Source organism: Bemisia tabaci, chromosome 2 (assembly GCF_918797505.1).
Source record: "Bemisia tabaci chromosome 2, PGI_BMITA_v3".
In the NCBI taxonomy this organism is placed as follows: Eukaryota; Metazoa; Arthropoda; class Insecta; order Hemiptera; family Aleyrodidae; genus Bemisia; species Bemisia tabaci.
In genome coordinates, this window is record NC_092794.1 from 69,810,176 (window position 1) to 69,823,313 (window position 13,138).

At 41.4% G+C, this 13,138-nt stretch overlaps 1 protein-coding gene across 4 annotated transcripts in view; it reads right to left on the minus strand.

The window, feature by feature from the left end:
• LOC109041868 (zinc finger protein basonuclin-2) overlaps positions 1-10,780 on the minus strand; it is a 293,909-nt gene extending 283,129 nt beyond the window's left edge. For 2 of the 4 annotated variants that reach the window (XM_019058365.2, XM_019058363.2), the window contains exon 1: positions 9,880-10,780. In XM_019058365.2, coding sequence (XP_018913910.2) covers positions 9,880-9,928 — 49 coding nt within the window. In that variant the 5' untranslated portion in view covers positions 9,929-10,780. Of the gene's footprint in view, positions 1-1,653; positions 2,043-9,879 lie in introns of those variants that run through there. The other 2 variants (XM_019058364.2, XM_072296173.1) reach the window with 2 other exon arrangements.
• Positions 10,781-13,138: the final 2,358 nt, after the last annotated feature.

Here is a 13,138-nt window from a genome sequence, read left to right on the forward strand (position 1 = left end):
GATGAGCCCTCCTGGCAAAATAACTTAATGAGATGCCCTTTCACTTACTGGCAGAACAAAATTAAGGAAAAAAGCAAGAAATATGAAGATTTTTAAATAATGAGCGTCTTGTTTAAATTCAAAAAACGTTTACTTTTAATTATTCTTTTATAATTCGTGAAAGAATCCGCATCATTACTGGATAATTATACGGAACCGCAACATGTGCACTTTTTTATGGTATTAATTTAGTTCGATGGCCAACCATTGAACTGTTTTTGAAAATTCATTTTTCTGATTTTTATGGCATCTAAAATGACAAAGTTATTGAAACATAAGTATGAATGAGGTAGATTCTATAAAAAAAGTTTAATGCATACAGCGCTGAGAGTGCTCCGCAGGTAGTGAAGACTTTTGTAAATGTGATACAGAGCAAAAATGAAAGATTCTTTTTTTTCCCCTCGGTAATGATAAGATAGCCAGAAGAAGTTAGGACTTCGCATAGTAATTAAATCAAGTATGGTTCAATACAAAACATATTCGGAATCCTCTCTGTAATGTAACAATTTGAGCCGGTACTAATCTTAAGCAGCTCTCATCACAGAAATCTACAAAACTGGCAAGAATCAGCAATCATATGGTTGATATGGCTTCGTTTTTAATGTACATGTTGTTACATTCTTTGATACATCTGAGACCTCAGCATAAAATCTGGAGAAATTTATGTAACGCATCAAAGCAAGGAACGTGGGCTTCATAAATACTTATGTGTACTTAGGATATTAACACGGTGAGACATTAATTTGTATTATTTATATTTTATCTTAAATATATTTTAATTATTTTTTAATTAATATATTGTTTCTGTGCTCAATTACGTTAGGAAGTTGAATGAGCATATATTAAAAAGCGGAGGAAGAAATAAGTATGCATGTTTTGCGATGATTTCAACTTTTGAGGTTAGGTCCGCGGCATTCTTTTATCCATTTCTGTTTACGTCCATGTGGATTGATCGAAGGAATATTTTAGAGGAGCCTTTTGCAAAAACATAAGGCCAAAGTTGCTGACCAGTAACTTGAAGGAAGCAAAAGTAACTGGAAAAAAAGTCGAGAGGGCTGCAAGCAGATTCACGGTTCGTAGCCAGTAAGGGATGGAGGTAGATAAAAATAAAATAAAAACTAAGACGATTATATTTCTTTTTCAAACGCTACAGCAAATTGTGTTCCACGGATCTACTTCTCATTGAAAGGCAAATAACTACCGATGGAAAACTGTCAGAAATTAGGTTGGACGTTTGCATGCGAAATGCAGTTCAATGATCATTAACTTGCATCGTGAAATAACAAACGGCGACGGATCAAAATGAAAGAAAAAGGATATAAATGTAGAGAAAACAAGGAAAGGATGCTGAAACCCTGAAAAATTTGGACAGGGATTCGATGTTGAAGAAGAAAAATCTCGGAAAATAGAGAGAAATAAAAAAAAATTAATAAGAGATGAGAAACAACGAAAATTTCAAATCATCAAATTAAAGACGCATGATACTTGTAAGAGAAATTAATGATTTTAGAGGAAAAAAGATTCGGTACCTATTGGTCAGTAACATCAGACGCAAGAAAAGGAAATAAATCTATGTTTTGAGCTGCAGAAAAAATTCCGAGGTAATTCTCTAACCTTAAATATTACCGACAAATTTGGTGTGAATTCCGGGAATTCCACACTTCTTCATGAAACTTTCCAGTGCTTGGGTAAAATCTCTCCGTTTTAAAGATAAGAACTTTCGATGCAACTTTTGGTAATCTCAGTCATTTTTCGAAACTTGGGAAAGAGATGAAACTGATAAGAACCGCTGAAGGGTAAAACGAAGACAGAAAACTAGGTACCAGAATCACACGGCTCGATATTGGATCGATAACCGGAGTCCCGTCACTCTGAAAACCACGTAAAGGGGTTGTGAGGGGGGAACACAGGACACTCGCGGAGGGGGCCGGGGGGTCTCGAGTGGAGAAACCGGCGCGAAAACTCGTCGCGTGCAGGCGATGTCACTGAGTCTATCACACTGTCCACGGCGGGTGGATCGAAAAAGGGTTAGGACGCGGGAGGTGGGCGGGGGTCGGGGCGGAGAGCGAAGGGGACAGCATAAAGAGCTGGTCATGCGCTGATCCGGGGGTTTGTCACAGCACAGCGCCCGGCCCGGCCGAGCCCGCCGAGCACGGGTGTAGCGCGGGTTGCTGCCCGGGCTCGGCCAGGCGCCCGCTAGCCACCCCCCGCCGTTATTGATGCGGCCACGGCGGCGCGGTGACACTGCTCTTGTCAACGCCGGCTCCTGATTGGCTCGCGCCCCGGCTCACCTGCCGAGAGCCCGCCCTTGTCACTCCGAGTGACCATTTTTCCCGGCGACGCCACCGCGCGCCCCCTCCCCCTCCCGTCGGGCGAATCATCGACCCAGCAGCCGGAGCGGATGCGCACCCCCAGCGCCCGCACCGGCGCGAGTGGGCGGAAACGCGCCCCCCGCTTTTGTCGCTCTCTCCGCTTTCTGTCTTTGTCAACTCCGCCGTCACAAAACCCGATTGGCGTCCACCAGCATTTTTTTACTCCCGATGTCACCTCCACGCAGAATCCACTCTCGGTCCGCCCCTCCCAATGTCTCCAAGCTTTATAACTCGTCCCCTTTAAATGTATTTCCTTCTGCTTCTGCTTGAGCCTATTCAACCAGTGGTCCAATCGAAAATTCCACCTCCAGATTATGCCTCCAGTTTATGTATTTGTCAACTCCGCGGCGACATAACCCTATTGGCGTCCACCAGTATCTTTTTACTCCGGATGTCACCTCTACGCAGAATCCGATCTCGGTTTGCTCCTCCCAATGTCTCCGAGACTATGGCTAATCCCTTTTAAATGTATTTCCTTCCGTTCCTACTTGAGCTCTTTCATTCTGTCGCCCGAACGAAAATCCAACCTCCAGATTCTATGAACGTTTTTCGGACACAACTGTATTTGCGAATTCACTCACCCTAGACCCTCTTTATTTTTGCTGTCAGAACTGATTGCGAAAAGCAGACACTCAGAAGCTGAATTTCTGAATTTTTTTTTTTCTGTCACATTTAGCTCTGGTTTCTATGTATATGCACTCGGTCTTCTGCGGCCTCTTACATCCCTGTTCTTTTTTGTGCCTTCAGTAAAGCTTTTCTGTGGCATTAATTTTGCCAGTCATTACTGAACTGTAGAAACAGTTCAACCAGAAGAACAGTAGAACAGTTCTTGTTTGGTATGGTCATGTCAATAGGATGACGGAAGAGAGGCTGCCAAAAAAGATGCTTGATTGGGTTCCTCCTGGAGGAGGCGTAGGGGACGCCCAGTGAGAGGTTGGCGACAGGGGGTGTTAAGTGAGATGAGGGAGTGTCAACTCCCTGATAACCTGTGGGAAGACCGAGCTTTGTGGCGATTAGGTGTCGCAAAGCGCCAAAGAGCGCTATAACAGCGACTCGTATGTATGTATGTAGAAACAGTTCAATATGTATTTACTTTTCAAAAGGCAATCCGACCAATAAAATTAACTTCAGGACATCTCTTCATTAGGCTGCACTGAAAAATGTTACTGCCGACAATTCTGTGAATGGTGGGCAGATTTGCATCAAAAACCGATAAAATAATTGTGCAATATTTAATTTTTTTCGATTCAAATAATATAAATTGACACAAATGATGATTTTGTCATAGAGCGTTTAAATTCATTATATAACTAAAAATCTCACGACATAGAAGAAAAGCTCATCTAAAAACTCTATAAGTCAAGGAAAATTGTGCATGGATAAGCGTTTTTCCCTCCATCGTGACACTTTCAGTTTCATACTAAATTGAGACGCACGGTGGTAAAATGATCGCATCCATCCAGACGGCTTGATGTGAGTCATAAAACTGCAATCTGTCCTTAATATACTGTATTTTTTTCTACACTGAAAAGATCCTAAATCAGAAAAATGTAAATTATTCCTACAAAAAGTTTAATGAAAACCAATTCAACCTTCAACTTTGAGAGACAACGAGAACGCTAATATAAAAACTCGTAACCAGGTCTGGAGTATCCACAAAGTAAGGGTATCATTTCGTTGACAGCACATGCGCGTTAAAATCGGAACAAAGCAAAAGTAAATGCAAGAAAACAATCGGCGGCGAACATTAACAGAGAGCGATTTACGAAAAGAGATTCAAGATTGATGGCATGACCGACGGGTTTATGAATTTGCAATGACGTATAATTGATTTCACACTAACCATCAAAGCTGCCTCACACGTGCGGCTATATCGTTGCCAAAGTTATCAGTCAAGGAACTTTTAATCTTATACACTAGGTTTATACTTGAAGTGAAATATCCCACATCCACACGTATCATTCAACGGCGACTCTAATAAAAATATGCCCTCGATTGGAGATAACATAAAAATGTCTTATCAAACATAGCTTGAAAGGTAGGCATAGAAATAAACATGATCAGCTTCCAATTGGGATAATTTCCACGATTTTAAGTATTATTTCACTGAAAAGCCTTAAAATATCGATTTCCATTCAATTGGAAATACGAAATAAGGGCTCGATAGTTTCATTTTTTTGGTTGGTTCGTCATTCAGACAGAGAGTAAAGCTCCTGAGGGAATGAGAGTGCTAAATGGCGTTTGCCTCACGCTTAATTTTTACACGTTAATACCCGAATTGCGTGCACGGTTTGGCAATCATCGACCACGATGAGCCGCCTTACAATAGTGCATTTTGCACCGATGCATAAATATTTTGACTCTGTAATTGCTCGTTTGCCCGATGCAGGGCGCCACCGTGGAAAAGTGGATCTATTTATACTACTTACATGCCGCAATATATCGAAATGCGAGCGCATGTGCATCCTGCCGCGCGGCATGAGCCACGCTTAATAAATTTAGCTCTTGGATGTAATTGATGAGGAATTAATAGGCACAATGCCTCGAGGAGCCTTCGTACAAGACCTAGCCGTAATATCGCCTTATAACACCTAACTATCCTCATCCCTCCGACGACAGTAAAAGCAGCTATATGGTGCTGTTCCTCTCCAGCTGATCAAACGACGTATATCTCAATTAGATGTGATTAGCCCCCCCCCCCCCCCCCCCCCCCAGGAGGACGCGCAGAAAAAGAAGAATGGAAGCACAACGTGGCAAAATCCACGTTGAATTATTAATTGGGTAGAACATCTTAAGCTCCATAGCATTAACGTGGTCAAAATCTATGAGATACAAATGATGAAAAAGCGCCTTCAAAAAGTCGATTAGGCAAGAAAATACCTAAAAATGCGAATACTCGTTTACGTCAAATCTGATTGTTCAACCGAGAGGCGAGCGGAGACGCATTAATGTCTGCAGTTATGATATTTTTCGGCCTTTCGAAAATTTCATTCCATACTGATAATGAAACCTATAACTCATTTATTTTTGTGAGGCCCAGAAAAAAATTGATTGGGTGGTACTATATTTCAATTGGAGAAATACAGTTATTGAGAGATGACTAAGGCACTCAGGCTCGATATTGCGATGATTTGACTCATTGGAGTGGAAACGTAAAACCCCACTGTCACTGGACGTGCAGTATCTCGGATGGTCATTGCTCGAACTCTGATCTGTTAATATGGAGAAGCTGAGTAAAAGAGTATAAAAAGTTATGTAAAAAGAGTAGTTCTGCTTTCGATGGAAAAAAAATAGGATGAAAAACTAAACGTCGCTTTCTACTTTCCCCGAACATTTCAAAAAGAGGAGAGAATCAAATCGTGCACTTTTCCGTTTGAAACGTCGGCCGCGCCGTTAGCATGGTGAAAATAGTATTGTGCCCGGCGATCAATTATCGATATCTTTCCATTTAAAACAGTGGAAAAGAATCGATTATTATGGTGGTCCTGCGTCATCGATACTTTACCACAAGTTCAAATGGCAGAGAATCGATACATCGCAAAGAACGTCACGCCGCGCCACTGCGACCCGGCTTATGACAATATCTGCTCCATCACGACCCTATCTGGCGGATTTAGCAGCGAGGAAATTTTACTGACCGAAGGGAATAAGGGTTTCAAAAAAAGGAAATTTGAATCAATCTCGATGGCAGAGGAAACCCCGTAATTTGTATGGAGATGAGAAAATTTCTTCGAATTGATTTAGAGCGATGAAGTAAAACTCTAAACGCCTATTTAACAAAGTCTAACGTGTCGATTTCAATTTAAGAAAAATGAAAACGTTAATTATTTCAATAAGTGGAAACAATGAAGAATAGGAAAGAATGGGATAAGTTTCATTTAATGAAACAAAGTAAAATTTGTTAGTACTATTTGGTCTCAAACGCTGTTGAGCTATTTAGTATCAAGTTGCGCTATCATCAGTGTTACCTACCAAAGAGAAACAACTAAATGTCGCTACCTTAAACTGACGATTTGCATTAATTTTAAAATGACAGGGCTAGTAAGAGCCTAAAAGAATTTCTACAGAACATAAATTTTGTCTCTTCATTCCTTCATTCTGTAGTGCCTTACCAATCATACTTATCATCAAATATGACGCTGAGTATCAATATTTTACGCGCAATGAGTAGAGTGTTTTTTTGAATAATACTTGTATTTTTGCAAGTTCCGTAAGTACTCATTACGAATTAATTACGTATAAACCATGACGACTAATTTGTCGCCCTAAGGAAGAACGCCGTATGAGCCTTCAAAAGCTGCCAAATTTCTTTTGAAAAAACACACATTTTCAGTAAAATTCGCAAGTCTTTATCCTTAAATTTTTCAGAGAATTTTGTCCGTAATTTAACCTAGAGTGTATGAAAATTTGAAGGAAAAGTATTCACAACTCTCTTGAAAAATATATAATTTATGGGAGGAAATTTGGCAATAGTTTAATGCTCATAGGGTGTTTTCGTTAGCACGGTATTAATAAGGGTCTTATATGGATACAGGCTTTACGTGATTGTATTCCAGCACGCCTGTGACTCACTTGTCGCGGATGCTATACTAATGAGATCCACGAAGTTTTGATGGGATTTTAAGATGGATGTCTCTCACGAATATTTCAGACTGACTTGGGTCGAATGTGGGTCGGCCCGGGCCGATCGCTCATACATCATTGTCCGTGGTCCAAATAGGACCTTGAAGCAGGATAACCTGAGATGCCCTTTGCTGCCAGACAAAGGCGAAATTTCGCGGTCACTTCGTGTGAATATTTCCACTTACTTTCCGTCGAAGTAAAACTCGGAGCTCATTAATACAGTTTGCGATTAGTATGATTTCGAATCGCACTGCCCTCTCACTGTTGCTGGGGCTTAATAATGTGCAAGGTCGAGAGCCGAACATATATTTTGAGGGATAAGGCCGATGTGGTGTAAAATTTCAGGTATTTATTTGGGAATTGTTGGTATTGAAACCAAAACACGGGCGTAATACGTTGGAAGGTCTTTCAAGTGGATTCAGAGCCGAAAAAATCATACCTACCTAGGTAAAATTTGAATATTTTTATTGATTTATTTGTTTTTAAAAGGGAGGCAGATAAGTGCATCAGATGCACATAAATAGTTTTTTGGTTTGATTTTTGAACCTCAACAATCAAGCGGCACCTAATGGATATACCTTTGAATGGTTTTTGATGATATTAAACCAAGCATTCCAAAATTTTCTCACAATAAGACTTATGCAACCGTCGGTTTATTTTAGGTACATTCCAGTGGAAAGGTCGCATTTTCCTGAAATTTCACAGCTGAATGTATTATTTTGAAAGGAAATATTAAATCTGTACTCGAGCGCGAACTTGTCAAATTGATATATTCTTGATGAGGGTGAAAGGCAGCTGCACCGTCACTTTCTGAGAAACTGAAGAGATATATAGCCTCAATAAATGGAATAAAAAAAAAAACTCTCTAACATGAGTTATGAAACAAACCGATTTTAATTTCTCCTCTTAAAAAAGTCCGAAATTAAAATTAATTTTCCGATTGTTGCGCATGCTATATTTATAAGACCGTACATTTACAGCATTGTACCTAGATGTGATATTGACACGTTTGATTTGTAAATTTGTCCAACATAAAAATTGGGCAAAAAAAATTCGCAAAATTAAACAATTAAGTCGAAAACGGAAATTTTTGGCAATTAAAATCGCCGCGTTGGACGCAAACTAACTCTCTCGTGAATCTTTATTTTCTTCAATTCATTTTTGAACATGAATATTAGGAATAAGAGTTCTCATTACATTCAAGGTTATCGAATCTTATCTGATTAGCGAATTCATTAACCAAGAATTTGTGCAAATAATCCTAGTTAAGGACACAGTCTTCGAGCCGAATTACAAGGTCAACAAAACGTGGGTGTTATTCCGCATTCTTGTGCGCTAAAGTTTATCGCCTCAGAAATCAGACCAGTTTTTATGTTTTCATTGTTTCAATTTAGAAAAAAAATGCATTAATTAGGTATTACTTTGCAATACTTTCAAATATGTAATCGGTGTCTCAGGTAAAAGCTCCGGTGCATAAGGTGGCCCCACGCCTAAGTTCTCGATATCAATCCCACCTGGCTAGATGTTGAGAATTTCCAGATTTAAAGACCTACCCATTGTTAGTTAAAAATCTCTGAATCTCATGATTTTAGGTGGGGAGTGACGTAATAAAATGATCGAGTACCTAACTTGTAAAATTTATGTATATTAAAATCGCAAGGAGGGACAGACCTCTAACAATTTGTTTATTTTTTCACTAAAAAAATGTCCCAAAGAAATATTTTGAGGTACAATCAAAATACTGCATCTGTCGGTTCTTTTGGTTCAAGTGGATGACTACTTAATGCATTTAATCCTCGGGCACATGGGTTAAAATCATAATTTGAAATACTTCAGACCCACAAAACAAAAATTGTCTGGATTTCTCGTTCAAAAGTTATCATCGATTAAGAAGGTGCCAAAATATAAGTTTCACGAGAACGTATCTGCTACCTAGATAAAACTTTAAACTGGCGCACATAATATACGTAATTACTATGTACTTGAACAACCTGAATGAATTTTCCACGAGACTGCGATTATTCGAATACGGAAGGACAGGAATAACTATTCAAATTTCTGATAATGAGGCAGCGGTGAAAAGGACGAATTCATTTTTGTGGAGAAAAAGCTGCGCTCTATTATTCTCGGAAAATTTTAAAGTAGAGGACATCACAATAGGTAGCATTTAGATCCTAATTTTCGTCGGTTTTGTTCTCTACTACTTTATTACATGCATATTGTCATAAACGGATCGAAATGGGAGGCGCAAGTAAGGTGAGAAAAGTAAAAAAAAGTCGGAGTCTCACTTTTACTTTTGTTGAGGTGAGATTATGACTTAGTTTACAGCCAAAATTCTATAGCCATTATTACACGCGCGGCAGGCATATAGACGGCAATTGAAAAATGTAGGTACCTGAGTACCGATTCAGTATCACTTTAAAATGCGATCTATCGAATGAAGTAAGATATTAATTAGTTGAAAACGAAGAATTGTAAATATTGCATCTCTATCATGGGTTACAGAACGAGACCAATTTTACGAAAACATTGTATGTATTCTGTACCTGTGCTTGACCTTAGAATGGTGGGGATGGTAGGTTCATTACCCCCCCCCTCCCCCTCCTTCGTGACTACCTGCAGGTAATATAAAATTTCTAAATCTGCATTCGCCTGAAATTCAAAAGCCGACTGAAAGGTAAAAATGATCGAAGTTTCCGATCGGTGCTTTAGCCGACGCGACATATAATTCCGAGACCCAAGTACACTTACACTGATGAGGAGTATGTTTCAGTGAAAATTGTGAAGCCTGATGACCACTAGTGATCTTGAGGAGCACATGTTAAAATGTTATGATTGAGCTTACCTATGCCCATTGCATTTTCAGACGTCAGGTTGGATATTTTCGTAACCATTCAAAAACTGTCCAAAGTAGGGTGAGAGGGTCGACCGTATGAGTTTCACAAATTCAACTAACTTGCTTCCGAATTCATTCTATGATGAGAATCAGATTTTGAACGAAAACTACACGAGACACCAAACAATTGTTGATCCGAAACACACCGTTTGAGTAGAACTACGTGGGTACAAGTATCTTTCTGACACAAAATTAAATTAATATGCGATTAAAGAACTAGATACGGGCACCGGGCCTGAATTATTATCACACCACAAAATAATACAATTTCCGCGACCATTAACAAGGTACCAATTTCACCGAGTAAGCGGATAAAGCACCAAACCGTTTGTAAACAAGAATTTGAACGTTAAGAACACAGTTTCCAGTGGATGATGTAATCAGTGTACTTCCAAATTCAGCGAACAAAGAAGTGAATTTCACGATTCGAAGAGTTAAAAACACTATGTAGATTGAAAGGAACACAATAAGCAAGTTTTAAGTACAAAGTAAGGACACGATCAGAACGTGATTAAAGTTAAGGCGGCCCTTGAAGGCTACAGAAACACCGGGTTTTCGAGGAGGGAAGCACAATGTTAACCACTCTGGGCGGCACACTTCAAAACAACGATGTGACGATAGTTTAGTAATTGGTAGACACGGCGGGGTTCGAACCACGCGTTGAGAAAAACGACGGAGTGGAATCCTCGCGGAGAATCGAGCGCCCGTGCCAAACAAAACTGACAAAAACAACCTCGCGAAAAGCAAATCAGCGGGGCAACGTTTGAGGTTAGACCGGTGCCATCTAACGGCCGAGGGCGGAAGCTCGGGACCTGCTCGGCTTCGGCTTCGAGCGCGTACTGAGGCGCCCGCGCCGGCCGCGCCGCGACAGCCACCCCACCCCTCCCGCCCACCCGCGCCCGCCGCCCGCGAATCCCGCGACCAATGTCACTTGCTCCTGCCCGGTAGGCGGGATCGCCGACAGGAGCTTCGCGATTTTGTCCACCTCCCGATAGCCGTTTTTTAGCCGCCCGCGATCCGGCGCGAACCTGGCTCGGACGAGAGACGATATAATTGAGGGACTTGGAGGACAAGGCGCGGAAGTGCAGTTTTTGCAATTTCGAGAACTACTTGTTGAAAGTTTCGAAATCGCATGAACCTTTCTGGCAGAAGGCAGTTCCAACTGACTTTTTGATGCTTAAAAATTTGACTTCGGGAGCGAACTTTTCGCAGACCATGCATAGAGACCAGTTTCACTTGAAATCATGAATGCCTCAATTTTTTTCAAAAACTGCACTTATTCGCCTTCTTTTCCAAGCCCCCCCCCCCCCAGCCCATCAAGCCTCTCAATGCCCTCCCCCCCTCCCGTGGCCCGGTGAGGGAAATCTGCCCTACTTATAGTTGGAGGAAGGGAGGTGTTGGGGTCTTTCCCAGGGAATTTTTAAAGAAAAACCTTATTTGTTTGTTTTTTTTGGTGGGGGGGGGGGGAGGGTTGAGCCCCTAGCCCCCCGAGCTACATGCCTCGAATCAACTGACACCGTAAAATCTCTTCGTCGATACACTGCCCACTCTGATTGCCTGCATGCCTGACGTTTTCATGGGACCTTCGCATTGCCTCCTGCCAAAAGGTACGCGATGTTTCCATAGGATTTCTATCGCAATTTTGCATAAAAGACAGTAGAGACGTATTCGGGCCTCTTTTTTAACTTTTCTCCCCAATCTGAGCGATACCTCATTGTCAGCATATGGCAGAGCATTGAGAGCTCACGCTTCACGTCAACGCGCCTTCAATTTTTGAGATGCAGCACGGACGTCCATCAAGTATGAATATTTGTATTTCTGCGCCGTCGTAAACGCGCTTCCTTTCCCTCGCTTTACTTCCATATTGTGTTTGTTTCCGTTTGTCTTATTCGAAATGGTGTTTCAAGCACAACGTAAGTAACACAGCCGAAGGTAGGAGAGATGTGTTCGGGCCTCTTTTTTTAACTTTTCTCCCCAATCTGAGCGACACCTCATTGTCAGCATATAGCAGAGCTCACGCTTCGCGTGAGTGTGCCTTCAATTTTTCAGATGCAGCACGGACGTCCATCAAGTACGAATAGTTGTATCTCTGCGCCGTCGTTAACGCTCATCCTTTCCCTCGCTTCTTGTTTGTATGCGTTTGTCTTATTCGTAATGGTGCTTCAAACTAGTAGCATAGAGCAGACCATTCCGAGTTCAGGACTCACGCCATCGCGTCTTACATATTTCATATGGAATATGGACATCCATCTTGTAGTAAAAGTAAAAGTCAAGTAAAAGTTTTCACCTGTCGCCAAAAGACCAGTAGAGGGTCTCTTTTTGTCTCTAGCCTGACCTAATGCATATGAAATGGCGATTGTTTTCTGGAATTCGGATTCGAAGAGCCGGTCACAATATTGACTCGGAAGCGCCGCGGACAAAGGCCGTACCGAATTTTTACTGCGTCACAGCGGCTATCCCGTCATTCCGATGCGACCCCGTATTCGGCTGCGGCGGGCGCGTCCCATTTCTAACGCTTGCCGCCCGCGCAGACAATAGCGCCCTCACTCCGCGTATTTGTCTATCACCGACGGCGGAGGGCTCTGTCGGCGCTAAGTGACCATCCGTATGATAATTCTGGAGAAAAAGGCTCCCTTGCGCTCTCGCTTGGTTTTTACACCTCCGATGCCCGGAGGTGAATAGAATGTTTTCGTTGTTTGACAGTTGGTGATGACTCTTTCCTCTAAAAAAAGGAAAGGTTTCCATCGTTGCCACCTGAGTGAAAATTGGCCTGGAAATAAAAACATAGTTGTGAAAAGTATTGTGCACCAAGGAAATCGCTAAAGGTACAATCGAATTGAATGGTTTCAAATTTCTTATGTCAAAATTTTCATTTTTGAGTAAAATGATGCACTGAAAAAAAACTACGGCTGTGAAAGCCGTACTTACGGGCTCTGTAGACATACCGTCTGCGTTCCGGGTTCAGAGGACAGAAGCTCCGGACATAGCACATGGAGCAATCGAAACTACGGCTCCAGGACCCGGAACTTTCGGCCTCTGAAGCCGGAACGGTCGGTATATCTATACAGCCCGTAACTTTTTTTCAGGGTGAATATTGTTTTGCATCATAATCTGTTGAAAAGGTGAATTATGAAAATCTCCCCCTAAAATTTTTATAGAAATTCAGTGCGCCTGACTGGCTCAAAAGAGAGGTCTAAACTTAATTTGG